The sequence below is a fragment of the Propithecus coquereli genome, unplaced genomic scaffold, assembly GCF_000956105.1.
Source record: "Propithecus coquereli isolate 6110/MARCELLA unplaced genomic scaffold, Pcoq_1.0 Scaffold30, whole genome shotgun sequence".
In the NCBI taxonomy this organism is placed as follows: Eukaryota; Metazoa; Chordata; class Mammalia; order Primates; family Indriidae; genus Propithecus; species Propithecus coquereli.
Window position 1 is genome coordinate 1,196,957 of NW_012148619.1, and position 19,152 is coordinate 1,216,108.

The 19,152-nt window shown below is 43.8% G+C and overlaps 1 protein-coding gene across 2 annotated transcripts in view; it reads right to left on the minus strand.

The window, feature by feature from the left end:
• Nucleotides 1-19,152, minus strand: part of LDLRAD3 (low density lipoprotein receptor class A domain containing 3) — a 258,525-nt gene that overhangs the window by 97,636 nt on the left and 141,737 nt on the right. For both annotated transcript variants that reach the window (XM_012649579.1, XM_012649578.1), the window contains exon 3: nucleotides 8,011-8,145. In XM_012649579.1, the coding sequence (XP_012505033.1) occupies nucleotides 8,011-8,145 (135 nt within the window). The remainder of the gene's footprint in view (nucleotides 1-8,010; nucleotides 8,146-19,152) is intronic.

Genomic DNA, 19,152 nt, shown 5'->3' on the forward strand with positions numbered 1-19,152 from the left:
TTCTGTAGCATCCACCACAGGGCAGCCACATGGATCTTTCAGTTCTTCAAATGCACCACAGTGTTTCTCACCTCGGGATCTGCTTATCCGCCACTCCCTCGACCTGGAAGGATCCTTCTCCCCCCCCACCCTCCTCTCTCTTGTCCAGTTAACTCCTCCCCATCCTTCCAGTTTCAACTTCAGCATTACTTTCTCAAGAAAGCCCTAGGACCCTACAGACCACCCCACATTCCTCACACTAGTGGCCGACCTAACACCTGTTTTTCCTAGAGAACATTAAGTTCCATCAGAGCAGAGACCACACTTGTCTCATTCCCTATTACCATTCTTTAACTCTAAGATGCACATTTTTTTCACATTTTAACACTGTGAAATTGGGACGTGTCTTAAAATCAAGTGTGCCATAATTTCATGGTCAGTATTGTTTCCTTCTCAGCGAAACATAAAATAACGATGGATCTTACACTGAATAGCAATCTTAAAGATTTAACAAAATTAGGTATGCCCCTGTGTCTCCCGGCATAGTGCCTAGCACATAGCAGCAGTTAACAAAGACAGATACAGTCATGCACTGCTTAACGACAGGGACACACATTCTCAGAAATGCACCGTTAGGCGATTTCATGGTTATGTGAACATCGCAGAATTCACTTACACAAACCCAGATGGTGCAGCCTGCTACACACCAGGGCTATATGGTATAGACTATTCTCCTAGGCTACAACCCTGCACAGCACGTTACTGTACTGAATGCTGTGGGTAATTGTAACCATAGTAAGTATTTGTGCATATAAACACATCTAAACGTAGAAACGGTACAGTAAAAATATGAGATTATAATCTCATGGCTATACATCCGTTCACTGTAAGCCCAGGCTCCAGCAATAAATCAGGGTTGGCCACTGGCTAACTCCGGGATTGGGACTAGAGGGCAAAGCGCACCTATTCAAGGTGCTGATGGACTTGCCCATGGCTTTCAGGGAACATGGAGGGTTCTGACTCTACTGACTCCAGTTCCAGGGCTGCTGTGGAGACGCAGCTGATAAGTCCTCTGCACCAAGTACAGCAAATGAACTTGACGTGCAGGCAGGGAGATGTTCCACCCAGCAGCGAGGCCCACAGCTTTCCCTATAAGAGGGTTTTTTTCTCAACTTTTCCAGTTCCCACAAGGCATCCAGCCCTTCCACGAATACCTCGGACCCTCGCCGCTCTTTGTTCTTGCACACTGACCACTCTCCAGCCGGTTTGTGTCCTCTTGGCCACATTTCTGCTCTGGCAGTTAGCAAATGCATGTGCCTGGCTTGAGTGTGAGTTCTCGGGGACTGTCTTGGTGCTAGGACTACTGTAAAAAAGTACCACAGACTGGGTGGCTTAAGCCATAGAAATGTGTGTTTCACAGTTCTGGAAGCCAGAAGTCCAAAACATCCCAGCAGGGTTGGTTCCTTCTGAGGGTTGCAGGGGAGAATCTGTTCCTCGCCTCTCTCCTGGCTCCTGCCGCTTTGTTGGCAACCTTTGCCAATCCCCGCCTTGCAGGTGCGTCAGCCCAGAGGGTGCCTTCGTGTTCACCTGGTGTTCTCTGTGTATGTATGTCTGCGTCCAAATTTCCCTTTTTATATGACACCAATCAGATTAGATTAGAGGCCCATCTACTCTAGTACGGCTTCACCTTAACTAGTTACACCTGCAAGGACCCTATTTCCAAGTGAGGTTACATATTGGGATTTAGGACATCAACATATCAATTTTGGTGGGGGAGGAGCACAATTCAAATTAAACAAGGGGCCAAGACCACTTCTGTAGCCCTGCACACAGCACAGGGCCTGGCACGTGAGAGGCGCCCCATTCCCTACCTATTACCTACCCACGGACAGAAATGCCCAACTCGAGGAATGCACACGCTCTCATGAGTATGTTCTCTCTCTCACACACACACTGACACACACATTCTGCAGAAGAAACAGGACAAAGCTGTCACTGTTAGCTTCTAGTGAGGTGCCAAACCTCACAGCCAGCTTTTCAAATTCTCCTCGGGCCTTATCACCAGGATACAGCAAGCAAGATAAAGAAACTGCAATCCAATTGTCAAAACACTTAATTAACTCTCCTGGCATCGGTGGCTTCTTGAGAAGAGCTTAACTTCCCAGCACTCCTCACGGGGTGGGAAAGTGGACAGGCACATTATTCTTTTTTACTGAAAGGAAAACTGAGTACAAAGAGAGGGAAAACATGCCAGTCTTTACACTCAACCTGTCCCGTGAGCTTGCAGGACCAAGAGTTGCACTGACCACCTGGAACTCCTGGACCTAGCTTAGTGCTACAGATAGGAAGTGTCACGGGAGGACGAGGAATTTGAGTCTGTACGTCTGTCCAACAACCTGAGTTCCCATCCTGGACCCACCACCTGCTCGCTCTGTGGACTTGGCCAAGGAACCACCTCTGTGTTCCTCAGTTTCTTCATCTAGAAAGTGGGGGTGATAACAGAACCTCTTCTCAGAAGACATTTGTAAGAACTGAATAGGAATCCAACTGGGTCTCGCTTTGAGAAAAAAAGAAAAAAAGAACTGAATAAGAAAATGTAAGAATGCTTATAATGGTGAAGAATGCTTATAATGGTGCCCGACATCTAGTTAGTCCTCCAAATATTTGTCATTCTTACAAACACTTGCATGATCTTTCCAAGGTTTGACCAGTCACCACAACCTGAGTTATCATAAGCTCTCAGTGACTAGAACATTAAGAACTGGAGCCCACTTGAGAGGCATTTAGTGTGTTAGTTACCTAAGGCTGCAGGACACATTACCCCAAACTTAGAGGCTTAAAATATCAATCACTTATGGTTTCACAGTTTAGATCAGGAATCCAGGAGTGGCTTAGCCCTGGCTCAGGGTCTGTTACAGATTACAATTGAGGTGTTGGCTGGGGCTGCAGATATCTCACGGTGTGACCAAGGGAGGATCTACTTCCAGTCTCACTCCAGTTGCCACTGGCTTTTGGTCAGAACCTCCATCAGGTCCTGGCCACATGGGCCTCTGCACAGGACAGCTCACAACATGGCAGCGTCTGTCCAGGAGACCCAGCCAGAGAGGGTAAGCAGAATGGATCTAGCGTCCTTTTCAACCTAACCTTGAAACTGACATCCACCACTTTTGATATATTTTCTTGTTAAAAGCGAAAATCACTATTTGTATAACTATGTGCACTGCAGCATTATTCACAATAGCCAAGAGGTGGCTACAACACAAACGTCCACTGATGGATGAATGGATAAGCAAATGTGGTCTATCCGTACAATAGGATATTGTTCAGCTCTTAAAAAAGGAAATTCTGACACATGCTACAATATGGATGAACCTTGAGGACGTTAATAAGTGAAATAAGCCAGTCACAAAAAGACAAGCCCTGTATGACTCCACTCACGTGAGGTGCCCAGACTTATCAAATTACTGGAGACAGAAGTAGAATGGTGATTGTCAGGGACTGCGGGGAGGGAGAACAGGGAGTTATTACAGTTTCAAACTTGCAAAATGAAAAGGGTTTGGAGATGGGTTGCACAACAATGTGAATATACTTAACACTACTGAACCGTTCACTTAAAAGCAGTTAAGATAATAAATTTTAGGTTATGGGCATTTTGCTACACGCAAAAAAAGTAAGTCACAAGGTCTAGATGACATTCGAAGAGATGGGTTTATACTGTTACCGAAAACTCAGCACTTGTCCATGAGGCCAAATCAGAAGAATGAGGACAAGTGGTTTGAAGAGGAGGAAAGAGACATTTTTTTACTTTGCTGGCAAAGGAGGAAAAATGGTAGACCTTCTCGTCTCAAAATCCAAATTTCTGAACATTCATAGAAACACAGAGCTTTTAAAGGATGGGTTCTCAGCTTCAGGCAATTACTGTTCAACTACATCTGATCATCCATCTCTGCTGAAGACAATCTCGTGCCCTCCGCCCAGGACCTCCCTTTACCAGGTCCGGCTGGGCCATCTCCTGGTGCACAAACAAACCAAAGACTAACCCTGCCCCTCCCAACCACTGGCCTGAGGCAGGGATGCAGGCTTTAGTTCTCAGAAAGGAGTAGAGGATGTTTTAAAGAGACAGAAAATATTTTTGCCATTTTTTTTCCAGGCCATTCCCTTTGTTATAATACCAGGGCATGAATACCAGCAGGTAGGGATCATTAGACATCACCTCCCTCATCAGTCAACATTCGTAAGGCACCTGAGTGCTGGTCATCCCCAACACGTGCATGACAGCACCTGCCAACTCTCAGATGTGCCCTTCCCAGGGAGAGTTCCTAAGCAACAGAAAAGCCACAGACAGGTGCTCCAGAGCTATTACTTTTGGGATTATCTTAAAAACAGGTTATGTTTCCAATCAATGAAGCTCCAATTAAAATTTGATTCTACCACTGCGTTCTTTGGTCTCTCTTACATCCATATGGAATACAAAGGGATTTTACTGACTGCACTTTCTCGCCATGACAGGTGTTACCAGCTGTCTGACGGGACTTGTTTTCTGGGATCACGTGCATATATAGCTTATTTTCTAAGGGGCTGTCATTTGGGTAGGGAAGACACAAAGATGAGATTCTAATTCATTATAGAGCATGCTGTTGGTTGTCAAGGCCAAGGATAAACAGCAGAACTCAATCCCAGACAAGGGTAAAAAGGGAGGAGAGGCTCATACAAAGCTGGTTCCTCTAAAGTGGAGAAACCACTTTTCCATACCCTATTCAAATCAGGGGTATTTCAAAGCACATATTTTCAGTCTTGGGGCCAGTTCTCTCCACTCCATCAAGAAAAATACTATAAAATATAATTTTCTTTTCCTACATCAACCGGGAACAAAGATGCACCTTTCAAGGGCTAGAAGCCCAGCAGAAGCTGACAGGACATATTTGACGACACAAGCGCATGCTTAGCCAAGTACTTGGTATATTGTAAGGCCCAATAAACATTTGTGACTATTAAGATGACAATGGGTCAAATCCTACGTGGCATAAGGCAATATTTTGTCTAGTCAAGATGCCTCTGAGATTCCTCAGGAAGACACCTGCACGGATCTCCATCTCCCCAAAGCCCAGCGCAGGTCAGTTTTCCCACAGCAGTGGTGCACTGACGTTCCTTTGTTCAAGCACCAAAATTAGCAGGTAGTCAGTCTGCATGCAGAGATTATTCAACGCGAGAAAAGCACCCCCTTAGATGGCAAAATCACACTGAGAGCACGGAGGTGCGTACACCTCGTTAGGGATGAGGCATGCAGACCTGCAGACTGGCCGAGGGAACAGTGGATCTGTGTCTCCCGTCTCACGCTCGCTGCAGGGCAGATTCCCACTGGGGGAATGATGAACCTTCTATGCTATCAACAATAATAATAATACTTGTTATTCTTTTTTTAATAGGTTGTGGATATTTGAACTCAAATAGCTTAAAAACCTAGATGGTGCAATACCATGTAGGGTGCAAATTAAATGTAGTGTAATGATAACATAACACCCTACAAAGAAACCTGTTCTAGCCTTCAGCACTTACCGAATCCACTATGTGCAGAACACTAGGCTACTAGGTAGGTTCTGTGAGATTCGAGAAGCAAAATGGGTATGTTTCCTGTTCCTAGGTAGCTAAAGGCCATGCATTCGACAATGAGTGCCCTTGTGCGGTGGCTATTATACCCATAGCAACTGACAGACGTTACCAGCTGCCTGACGGAAATTGTTTTCTGGGATGACACGTATATAGCTTATTTTTTTATTTCTCATCTTGAGGGCACAAAAATGAGATTCTAAGGAAGGTATCTGTCAAGAGTTGGGCTTCATACGTATGTGTCCACCACTGACTTTTTCCATAAACCTCATTCATGAGAGTGGAACATGGAGAGAAAGAAAGAAGCGGAAGTTAGAAATACTAACTTCAAATAGCCTACAGAGGGGCCAGCTGTTCTCCTTAAGGGCAAGTGAAAATCTGCTTAAGCAAAATACTGGGATAGGCACGGGAAAGGCGGAGTGAGGGTGTGGCCCAAACCATCAGCATCCCTAAGCTCCAACTCCTGGACGTGGGAGTCCTTTTGCTAAACATCTCGGGGCACCATAAGTGAGTCTAGATTCATAAACACATGAGAAACTATATAAGAAACAATATTTAGAGAAAATTTTCCTCCATGCCTCCTATCCATGCTAACATTTATTGACTCTGCAGTTGTTGCTCCCATTTGGTATATTTCACTGGCTCTACGCTGGCATGTATGGTTTATAAAAACTTGACTTTGTGTAAAGGCTAGCAATACCTTTCCATCAGTCAGAAGTTTAGCAATTCCTAGGCAAATTGCAAGATTTAAAAACTCTTGAAGGTTAGTATGGAACAGTGGATCTCACACTTTAATATGCATTTGAATCACCTGGGGGCTTGTGATATAGAACATAGATGGCTGGGCCAACCCTCGGTGGTTGATTCAGGGGGTCTGGAGTGAGGCCCGAGCATCTGCCTTTCCAGAGAGTTCCCATGTGATGCTGAGCGTAATGCTTTGAGAACCACTAGTGAAGAGAAGACCCAAGAAGGGGATTTTCCAGGCAAGGACAAGCAGAGGCTAGTTCCATCCAAGACACAGGAGGGAGTTCTCTGCACCAACTCCTGGCAAAGTCTATCCTGATACACATTTTATCTTTTCTTTTCTGCAGACCTCAGGCATACAGATTTAGATTGACCATAATCCTTGGTTTCTGGACCACTCTCACCTGGGGTGTGCACACGACCCATTTGTTCACTCATTCGTTCCTTTTTAATAACATCATAAACACCCACCAAAGTAAAAGCTAGGACCTTGAAAATAACCTATATCTAACTACCTGAGACTTCTCCAACTATCCTACCTCCCAACGTATGAATTAACAAGGTAACCATCATTCTCTTACTTTTCTTTTTACAGTTTTATTAAATCTATAAACCGTGGAATACATCTATACATTCCATACAGTGCAATATCAAATAACAGTTAAAGCAAATGAATTCTACCAACAAACAATAACATGGGTGAGTTGCAGCAATATAATATTAAGTGAAAAAGGTAAAGATTACATACAGATGATACCTGTTTATAACATTAGAAATATATACTTTTTAGAATGCCTTAAAATAGACATGCATTTTTAAATCTTCATATTTCTTTCTAATCACTGAAGAAATGCACACTTACTGAAGAAGAGTCAGTAAGCAAAGAAATGTCGGCTTTTTGTTCAGCTTTAACAGGCAAGGACAAGACCTTACCCTACTGTGTCCTTCCCAGGTTCCCCAACAAAGCTCATCTTTCCACTCTGCTCCCACTAAATAGCCCTGGAATCAAGAGCCCTGATACGAGCAGGCAATTCACAGAAGAGAAAGCAAAGCAGTAAACAAACACGAGGGCAAAATGTTAACTCTGTTCATAATCAGAGAAATGCAAATTAAACCATTTTGGGAGGCTGCCATTCTATGACTACTAAATTAGCAAAACGGAAAAAATAGTACAGCAGTAAATGTCTGTGATATTATAGTAAAACTGACAGGCATAGATGCTAGAAGCAATGTAAACTAAGAAAAAAAATTCAAACAGCTGCATGGTGAGGTGTAGCCGCAACCTGTGCTGGTGTCCTCCTCTGCGGAATGAACCCTAAAGAAGAAATTCAATGGAAAGAAACGTCCTGGGGATTGTCCCAACAATGCAATTACTTAGAAAACCACAGTAGAGCAACAAGACAGTATGTAACACAGCTGGGGCTCATTAAAATTTTGAAGAGAAAACGTATAGATATTTAATACTTGAACAATACAAAATCCAAAATGGCAGGCGCGTTATACTTAAACCCATGTAAACACATGTACCTCCCCATACAAGGGCTGCAAGGCCAAGTGCAAAAAACTAACATAGCTGTTGTGTTTGGAGGTGGATATGGGTATTGCTTTCTTCCTTTCAATGTTTTCTGTTACTGTGGTGTTGTGTTGCAATTATCTTTTTACAGTGTGAGAAGCTCCTACCTTGAGAACTTTCACAGCTTTCCTCGTCACTGTTATCTTGACAGTTATTTTGCCCATCGCAGATGAAGCTCTTGTCGATGCAGAGGCCATTCTTGCAGTGGTAGCGGGCGGTGGAGCAAAGCAGAGGGTTTGCTGCTGTGAAGGGAAAACAGAGCAGATCACCAGGGAGGCCAGCAGGTCCCCTTGAACTTCCTCCAGCCAAGGGAGTGTCCTGCTCAGGAAGCAGGGTGCTCATCTTCTAAGATGGTAGACTCAAAGCCCATCCCGGGAGACTGCCGGGCCAAACCTGGACAGGATGAGACTCACTCTGCCTCATTCTAAAGGCTCCTTCTCCCACATCACCATGCTGAGGCCCTGTAAGCACACCAACACGGCCAGAGGTCAATGCTTCACCCTGAACAGTCAACCACCAGGCCAGGCCGGCCAGCATGATTCTGACGGGTCTGGGGCAAAACCTGAATCTCACAGACGTCTCCTAGAGGAGGCAAGAACAAATGGTTGGTAGCCTAGGAGACACACAGAGAAAAGCAAAGCCAGAGGAGCAGCTGAGTTGGGGGCCTGTGACCCTCTGCTCCCGAGGAAGTAATGACATGATCTGATCCAAGAGCTATGAAGGAGCCTAACTATAGGCCAGCCTTTCACTTCCTCACTTACTCTGTATGACTCACTATGGTGAACTCAGGAGTCTCGATTTCTTCTTTGCAACCTAAAAAGGCCATTAACCCAGTTGGTCAGTGACCATTTCCTGGGTAGCTCCTCTAGGGGGCTTCCTGTTCTAGCTACTTTTAGGGACCTCAAAAGAGATGACAGATCTGGGCTCTCCCCTCCGAGGAAGAGGGAGGCAACTAGCCAGTGCAAGACCAACACAAAACCACTTAACACACAAGCAAAACTCCACAGAAAATTCGTATTTCCACAATACAATTTCCCTTGCAGTACAACTCAAACAAGGATCACTCCAGGGCTCTGTTTTCAATAAATGAATCAGCCAAGTAGAAAATACACCAATCCCAGCTCTGCTACTTATTAACTGAGTAATCTTGGGCAAATTAGTTCACCTCTCTGAGTCTTGCTTGCTTTATCTGTGCACAGGACTGGCTACCTAATTTGCGAGGTCCAGTGCAAACTGAAAACGTGGGCTCCACTGTTCAAAAACCATTTAAAAATTCAAGGCGGGAAGATCAGAGCATAAAACCAAGCATGGCGCCCTCCTAAGCTAAACACTGGCCCTGTGTGACCGCACCAGCTGCCGGTCCAGGAAGCTGATCCTACTACTTACTTACAGCATTAATTGGAGCATCAAATGAGATACGTGAGATGTTGAGTGCTAAGTCTGGCATGCGGCATAGACTTGGGGAATGTTACACTTGTTCCCCTAGTTATGTGTGTCTTGGTCCCACGGACTGTGGCCCTCCTGCAAGGAGCAATGATGGTGGGGATGGAGAGGAGTCATTCTGTTTCTCGGGCGATGACCCGAGCATGCATCTGTACTGCACACGGTGGGAACAACACCAGGGCAGACGCCGGGCGCAGCACAGAAGATTGCTATGCTGCTGTGGGACCAGGGGCATGCCACCTCCAGTGTCTCTCTGCAGCCCTCAACTGCGAGATGGCAGTCGCAATCTGTCTTCTCTGCACGCTTCACTGAGCTGTGGTTAATACACAGAGATCACGGCTGCAAGGACTTGGTAAACTTCACAGGGCTACAGAAACCACAGGGACTGCAAATTCTTTTTTTTTTTTTTTTTTAATTATTCCACTCAGAAAGTTTGATGTGAAAAGGTCAGAGAAGGTGGAAGGATGGGGGAAGCCAGTATTCTCAGTTTTGAGGATGATGGACCAATGGGAAGTCAAACAAAGTAGTCTGCCCTGAAAATGGAAGTTTGAATTACTGAAATCGCTGTGGGCCAGAGAATGGCTCAACTTGATCAAGCTGAAACCGAGGTCTGACTTCAGCCAAACCCAAAAAAGGGAAACCCCAAACCACAAATTGCATTTGGTTTTTGTCCAAGGCAGCCTTCCAAACCCTTGTGCCCATCACACCCTACCATGGTGGCCTTCAGCTTCCATGGGACTTTGTTGGTCACGTCTATACAGCCAAAGTGTCAGTAACAATCAGCTCACTCCAACAGATGGCCTCGGAAAGGCATCTAATTGCTCCAAGATGGGGCAGTCATAAGCTTATATAACTGTGCTGGTGGGGAAAACAGTGCTGAATCATCCTTGCTGTCATCTACCTACCTTGTCTTCAGTTTGGACCCTTTCGACTTTATAAACTTTCGCTAGGAAAAAAGTCATATGTGTGTGTGCATGTATGTTTGAAAACTAAGTCACATACTGGTTTTAATGTATCTAATCAAAAGGACTAGTAGCCAGAATATGTAAAGAACTCTCACAAATCAAAAAGAGACAACTTAATAACAAAAATGGACAAAGCATATAATTAGGCAATTCACATAAGAGGAATGGCAAATGGTTAAAAACTTGAAAAAATGAGTACTGTCACTGGAAATGAAGTGCCACTTTACATGCATCAAACTTGCCAAACTTAAGATCTTAAAATACCAGATGATTGGCAAGGATGTGGAGGGAGAGAAACTATCATAAACTACAAGTGGAAGTGAAAATTGGTAGATCCGCCTTGGGGGTCAATTTAGCAGTATCCAGTCAAGTCTGGGGTGCACGTGGCTTACAGCCCAGTAATTCCACTTCCAGCTATATACTCTAGAGAGACTCTTGAACAAACAAAAAATAATTACTGAAAATATTATTTGCAAAACAAAAAAAATTGAAATGATCCAAATGTTTACCTACAAGAAGAATAGATACAATGTGTTATGTTGGTACAATAAAATACTCTACAGCCAGGATTGGCTAGCTTTTTCTGTAAAGGGCCAGACAATGAATATTTTAGGGTTTGGAAGCCATCCGGTCTTTGTCTCTGTTGTAAAGACTCAGCTCGGCCATTGTAGCTCAAAGCAGTCATAGATGATTTGTAAATACAGGGCATGCTGTATTCCAATAAAACTTTATGTGCAAAGGCTGGTGATAGGACAAATTTGGCCCATGGGCCATAGTGTGTCACTCACTGCTGTTCAGTGCTGAAAAATGAATGAACTAGTGTCAAGATGAATAAATCTCACAAATACAATAGTGAGTGAGAGAAGCAAGTACTATTTATGTGAAGTTATCCATGCAAAAGAATGCTACTTATCACTGAGGGCTACAAAAACATATACTGAAAGAACAAAAACTCGCATGGGAATAAACAATGCTAATTTCAGGATAGTGGCTGCCTCTGCAGTAGAGAGAAGGGCAGGATCCAAGAGGGGTATATGCGAGACTTCTAATTATATTTGGTGACATTTTGTGATTTTAAAAATCTGAAGCAAATAAGGCAACATGGTAATATGTTTTCTGAAACAGGGTGTCGGGCAATACAGGTGTTCACTTTTTTTACTTTTACTTTTCAGCATGTTTGAAAGACTTCACTAAAACATTTTCAAGAATCGTCTTGCGGAGATGTTTCAGTGAGCACTTGTTTTCCTTGTTTTTCACTCTCCCATCACAAAACTCTCCCTGGTCCACAAACACCTGTTGTGGTATCTTTCACACTTAGGTGCACAGTTGCTCAGAAGGCACAGACGCACGCTTGCAAACAACCACATTGAAGACTCCTCCTTATCAGTGACTCCTCCAAAAACACTGTCACCTCCCCTACCCTGTACGGGGCAGAGAAACAGAGGCAGGAGATGGTAAAGGAACACACCCAAACCCAGCAGTAAGCCAGGAAAAGAGGCCTCCTAACCATCACACACACAGTGCAATGTTCAGGCCTCGACAGTGCCCGGAGCTTCCCTAAGGAAGGTGCCCCTCAGCCGTCATCTCCCTCAGGGTCTATCGATTCTCCATTTATGTAAATTCCAGCAAACTTTGTATTCCAGTTCCCCAGGGCAAAGCAAACTCGAAGGGAGAGGAGATGCTGCTTGCCACCCTACAGCCAAACTGGCAGTCAGAAATAAAAGTTGGCAACTCTAGAAGGGGACAGAAAAGCTCTAAAAAGCAACCTCAAGAATTGCAAAAGCATAGCAGCCTAGGATAGTTTAAAAAGAGACTAGAAAGTTTTAAAAAGGACCCAGAGTCAACCCTGTGTTATAGTTCAATCTAAAAATTAATGTTCCTAAGAATGACCCTGTGCTATCACCAAACAAGATAAACACGCACGAAGCCGAGATGCAGAACATCTCAGAGATTCCCATCAATGACGGTGTTCAAAGGCAAAACTGTTCCATTATTAGCAGACTCATTTAACCGGAGTGCCGTATCTCTCCAAAGACCCCGGACAGCTCAAGTTTCACTGCATTTCTCCCAGGGCCTCTGCAGCTATTTACTCGTCTCAGCCAGATTTCAGAGTGATCGTACGTGGGACCACAGTGGACAGGGCTTAGGGGCTTCTGTGGTCCCACGGAGCCTGGCTCAGGACCCTGCAAACAGTAAATGCGCAATGAACACCTCATAAACTGACCAGGAAACACTTTGTACTTCAGGATGTTATGTTTTCAGTATCTTTTAACAATATTTAACGTGCTCCAAATGGTTGTTTTATTTGTCTTTGCTAAGGCTTACCAGTCACTGAAAAACGTTTCTCAGCTAGGGAGAGGAACATTGTATTTTACAGTATTTATTTCACTAGGGGTGGGGAAAATTGTCTGCAGGGTCAACTTCAAAAACTGAATCATAGGTTCCAAAGCGCCTTGGCTATCATTACACCAAGAAAGACAGCGTTCTAAAGCGCCACGTCCCAACCCACAATACTCAGGGAAGAGAACTTGTCTCTCCCGGTCGGAGAGAGGGAGGCGGGAGTTGAGGGAGCTGCTTAGTGGTCAATTAAACTGGCGGCGTTTACCTCAGCCACATCTAGAGGAGAAGACCAGGGGACCACTGTGGTCACCCAAAAGCAACTAATCGGCTTCAAGACAGGAAATGAAGCAATCTGTCTCCAGCAGGACTTAGGAAATGTCCTCTTTAATTCACTTAAAGTCTGTGAAGTTGGCCCCTCTCCCACCTCAAAGGGTCTTGACAAAACACATAAATGAGGAAGCCCTTGTCACCAGTTCCCACAATTCCCATCTGCTCCTCCGTCCTGCCGTGGTCGCCACCTGACCTCATGGCCTCTGTGGGGGTCTTGTCTTCCCAGCCCTGGTGTCCCTGGAAACCAGGCAACTGGGGGAGATGGAGCTGCACCGAGACTTCCTCTCCTCCAGGATGGAGGGTGCCTGGCCCCAAGAAACCTGAGAACACTGAGCGCGTTCTCCCTGCAAATAATCCGTCCCAGCAATAAGCACTGGTCGCTTTGTGACTTGGAAAATGCTCGTTCTCAACCTTAGCTTGTCTGTGGCCAGCCGCGAGTTCTTTCATCCTTCTACAGTCTGCTCAGTAGGGCCTCTGGGCCTCGCCAGCACCAAGGCTACCTACCAGGTCCCGGCCTCAGCAGCCCTTCCTTCCACCGCCACCAAACAGAACGTGGCCCACACGCAGCCACGTTCTGAAGCTGGAACCTCTTCTGTGGCTGCAGTAGGAAAAAGAGCTGCCTCTCTGGGCAAGCAAGCAAGAGGCAAAGCTTCCTCAATCCTGCTTGCCTTTTCCCCAGCCTCTAAAGACTCAGAGGATCTTAATTTTCAAAACCCCACTAGAGTCTGCACAGGGCCATTGGCAGAACTAAGATTCATTGTTAATGCAGTCTGTTTCCTCTTCCTTTGTATAGGCTTCCTGGACATGGCTACCTCCCGTCCAACACCCAAGCCTCCCTTTTCCAGGAACAAAGTCCAATATCACTGCTTCAACCACCACCTTTCTGTGGATGGCTCCCCAAACCTGCTCCCCAGCAATACCTGATGCCTCACAGATCCCTCTGCCTGAACATTCCCCCACCTCAACCTTCGCACATCTCAAACTGACGTCCTGCCCTCTGCTCCCAAACCTCTCCCTCCTCCTGTGGTCCCACTTCTATTAAACGTGCCACTGTGTCCCAGCCCCCACGGCTCCAGCCATGAGTGACCTTCTTTCTCTCTCCAGCCTGCAAAAGCTCAGCATCAACTGCTCTTCATTGAGTATAAAATACAACCTTTTATGATCTTAACCCTTCATGATCTGCCCCAGCCTAAAAGTCTAAGCATACATTTTGCTGTCATGGTTAAGAGCAAGGGTGTGAAATTCCACGTGGGCTCAAATTTCAGCTTTACCATTCACTAGCTATAGGATGCTGGGAAAATTATTTAACTTCTCTCATCCTTATCTGTAAAGTGGGGATAAAAATAGTGCCTACGTCATAAGATTTTGTGAAAATTAGATAACAGAAGGCACGCAAAGCCCAGAGAATAGCATGTGGCCATAGTAGGTGCTCAATAAATGCTTATAATGATTATTATTGGGGATACATATTAATACAATGGTTAAAAGTTCATATTCTGGATTTATACTGCCTGGGTTGATATTCCAACTTTGCCACTTTAAATACGTGACTACGGGCAAGTTATTTAACCTATGTCTTGTTTCCTTATCTATAAAAAGGAGGTAATAATACCATCTACCTACAATGAGATCGTCCACGTGAAGCACACAGCAACGTGTCCTACACACAGTAAGTGCTTAGTAATTGTCTGTCAAGTGGTTCACGTGTCCTGGGCCGTGTGCATAGCTCCCAGCCTCTGCCTGCGCCCTCAGCCTGAAACACCCCTTGAGACTGTATTGCCAATCTTTAAATGTACCCATCCTCCCAGATCCATCTCCTCCAACAGCCCCTACTGATGGGCCCAGAGGGAATCATCTCCCCATCACTGTATCCCATGGCACTCCCAAATGTCAACTCCATATTATAATTGTTCGTGTATGAGTATTTTTGTCTCCCTTGCTTTAGGATGACCTCAAAGATGCCAGGGTCTGCGTCTGACCCATCTCTGTATCCCCTGCAGCATTTTGCATGGTGCCTGGTGTAGAGATTATGGAAAGAGGATGAGAGTCTGAAAGAAAGTAGGAACCAGCGTTACTGAATGACGTGAGGCCTAAATAAACACTCTGGATATATCTGAAAACACAGAAGAGGATCAAGACATCATATATTAAGAATATATCCTGAGTGCCAAGGTCTGCCTGTTTTCCTCATTGAACCCTTTGATTAGTTACTTGATTCATTTATTCAACAAATATTTATTGACTATTTCCTTTGAATAAAGCATTCTACTAAGGTTGGGGATAAAACAAAACCCAGTCCCTGTTCTTAAAGAGCTTATATTCTAGTAGGGGAGACAGGCAATCAACATGCCATTAAGACAAAGCATGACAAGTATGATTTACTCAATGTGTATTTGTTGCATGCTAAGGCTGATGTGAGCCACGCAACGATACCACCTCACGGCTGCCACAGTGCAGTAGGGGAGACAGAAATAAAAAGTGGCGGTCAGTACTGAGGAGAGGAATGAAGGAGGGGATGGAGACAGGGTGGAAAACTGGGAAGAAGAGGAATTAATTTTTCATGGGTGGTCTGGGCACGCCTCTCTGATTGGGTGCCATGGGTTTGAGGAAGGCTCAGGAAGGTACCGGAACACACAGGAGGATGACCCAGCTCAGGCCTTGGCAAACCAGGAGCATTTCCGAAGGAAACAAGTCACACAGGAGTCTTTAAGGAGACCTGAGTGACGTAGCTTTGGAGCACCAGAGGGAAAAATTTTCCTGTTGCAACTCCAAGCTCACCCGGTCCATCCAACAAAAGGCCCAGCTCCTTGCGGTTACGGCTGATGGATCGGCTGTGGGGCAAAGAGGAAATGTAGACTCTTAACCGGACTGACGTGAATAGAGCTATAGAAATCTGCCAGCGCTATGGGGCTCTGCTGAGAAAAAACACAGCTAAGCAATTCAACTGTGCTTAGAACTCAGGCAAGAATCCATCATCAGGGGAGAGACACAGCCCAGGACACAGAGGTTTTTCTGGGCACAACTACGCTAAAAGCTGTAGCAGAAGATCCTCAGCTTGAATCAATTTTCTATCGTGGTCACCCAGACACTCGGCCATCCCAATTCTTGGCTGCAGTCCCCGTCCTCACTGAATGAGGACTGGGGTGAGAGCAGTGATGCCAGCCGACCCGGGGTCTCACCTCCAGCCAAGAACGTGTGAGCACGAGGCAAGGAGGAGGCCAAACACAGCAAAACAGAGAAGGGAAGAAAAGTGAAAGGGCAAGATCTCAGCACGTGAAGCTCCAAAAGAAAACACTGGTTTCTTGTTTATCCTCACTCCTGAGCGCAAAGTGAATGTCCAACCTGGAAGAACGCATGTCCATAGACCACAGTTCTTGAAAAAATGTGAGTCTCTAGTTATTTTTGTTAAAGTTGAGACACCACCTAACAGACCAATTTCTTTAATTTTTATTAATTTCTTTTTTTTTTTTTTTTACCATTTCATTATGGAAAATTTCAAACATGTACAAAAACAGAGACTGGTTTAATGAACCTCATGCACTGATCACCTGGCTTTAGCAATTATCAACTCACTGACAATTTTGTTTCATCCACCATCTCCCTCCCCAGATTTCACACAATCTCATCTTCATATATATTTCTAAAAGATAAGGATCTTTAAAAATAAACATAATACCATTCTTATACATTAAAAATTAACAATGCCTTAATATCAAGTATCAAACCATAATTCAAATTTCTCCAATTATCTCAATTTTTTTTTAACAATTAGTTTGTTTGAATCAGGATTCAAACAAGGTCCACACATTACATTTGGTTAATTTGTCTCTTAGTCTCTTTCAATCTATAGGCTCCCTTTTCCTCTATTTTTTCTTGGAATTTATTTATGGGTGGAACTGGGTCCTGAAAAATTTCCCACAGTCTGGATCTGGCAGTTTGCCTCTTTGTGGGGTTATTAACATGTTCCTCTGTTCCTGAATTTCCTACAAACTAATGGTTAGATTTAGAGGCTCAATCAGATTCAGGTGGGATGTTTTGGGTGGAACTATCTCATAGTGGTGATGTGTGTTCCTGCTGTATCGTATCAGAAGACTGTCTCTCACTTTTTGTGCTTCTGAAACTGGCCTATGGGAAATTCCTGTTCTGGGTCAAAATGCAGTAGTCACACCTCACTCTGGTTCTCCCACTGAATGCAGCTTTAAAAACCTGCATGGAATGCATGCAACAACTATTTTTAGACTATGAAAAGTAATATGGAGCAGGTCAAATAGGGAAGAAGACCAAAATTTGAACTACCACCAAAATGATGGTGAGTTTACCAGTTTTTTCCCCTCTTGGACCCCTGGGAAACTAGAAAGAACCAGAGAGATTGACAGGAGAGAGAAGCTTGAGAAAGCCACCCCACAAAGTTGTTTATGAACTCCTGGGGGGGATCCACAGTTGCATATGCACAGACCTGGCCCTAATCAGCACATCAAAGACACTGTAAACTGAACTCACAGATGCACCACTCAGAGATGCACACGCAGGACAGATCCAAACAGCACCGCAAAAACAGTTTGAAGATGACTGCAAACCCAGCACACAGAGGGCTGGTAGAAGCCTGTGGCCTGATCCAACTGGGTCATTTGCCTACTAAAACACAAATATAAGCATTCTCCCCAGGATTTAAATAAGACCCAGAGTGTTGTCTGCAATAATCAAAATATCCAGAATATAATCCAAAACTACTTGTCAAATGAAGAACCATGAAAATCTCAACTCACGTGGGTTAAGAAAGTCAATAGATACCAACACCAAGAAGACACAGATGTTGGAATTATGTGACAAGGATTTTAAAACAGCTATTACATAAATACTCTAACAAGCAATTATAAATACTTTTGAAATAAATGGAAAAACAGAAAGTCTCAGCAATGAAAGAGAAGATATAAAGAAAAACCACAAGAACATTTCAGAACTGAAAGATACAGTAACTGAAATTAAAACAAAACATTGATGAGCTTAAAAGCAGATTGGAAATGACAGAAGAAAGAGTAAGGGAACTTGATGATAAATTAATAAATTGTCCATTCTGAGCAATAAAAAGAAAAGAGGCATGATTAAAAAGGAACAGAGCCTCAGGGACCTGTGGGATAATAAAAAAAAGATCTAACATTGTTGTCATTAGAATCCCATAAGGAGAGGGAAAAAAGTGCAGTACTTCAAAAATATTTGAAGAAACAATAGCTGGAAATGTACTAAGTATGGCAAAAGACAAAAACCTACACATTCAAATAGCTCCAGGAATCCTAAACAGGATAAACTCAAAGAAATCCACACCCAGACACACTACGATCCAACTGCTGAAAACTAAAGAAAAAAAAAGAAAAACAATACTTCAAAGCAGCTAAAGAAAAATGATGTATAATCTACAAGGAAACAATTTGAATGACTGCAAATTTCTCTTCAGAAACCATAGACGCCAGAAGGAAGTGGCATATTGAAAGAGCTTAGAGGAAAGAACTGTCAACCCAGAATTCTATACACAGTAAAAATATCCTTCAGGAATGATGATGAAATAAAGACATTCTCAGATGAAGGAAAGCTAAAATAATCTGTTGCCAGCACACCTGCCTTGAAAGAATTGCTAAAGGAAGTTCTTCAGACAGAAAGGAAATGATAAGAGGAGACTTGCAACATCAGGAATGAAGAAAGAGCAACCAACATGGTAAGTATCTGAGTAAATAGAACATTCTTCTCCTCTGGGATCCTTTAAAATACATATGAATATTTAAAGCAAAAATTAAAACATCGATGGGGTTGTTAATGTACACAGATGGATTATACTATGTAAGACAACTATTCCATAAAGAGACCTATAGAGCAGCAAGGTTTCCGCGTCCACTTGAAGCGATGCAATATTGATTCGAAGCTGTCTGTGAAAAGATTGACTAGTGGTTTTAGGATTTTTCAGCCTGATCCATCCATTATAAAGATCCCCATCAATTTTTTACCTAATGGTTTTAGCAGCCATTGATGATCATTACCTAGACCTATTCTTCATTAGGGGTTATAAAACGAAGATATTCTAATTCTCTTTTTCTTCTATTAGCTGATATTCTTCAATTAGAAAAAGAATTTTTCTAATTCAGCTATTTGATTACTCTAAAGTACAATTCATATAGGAAA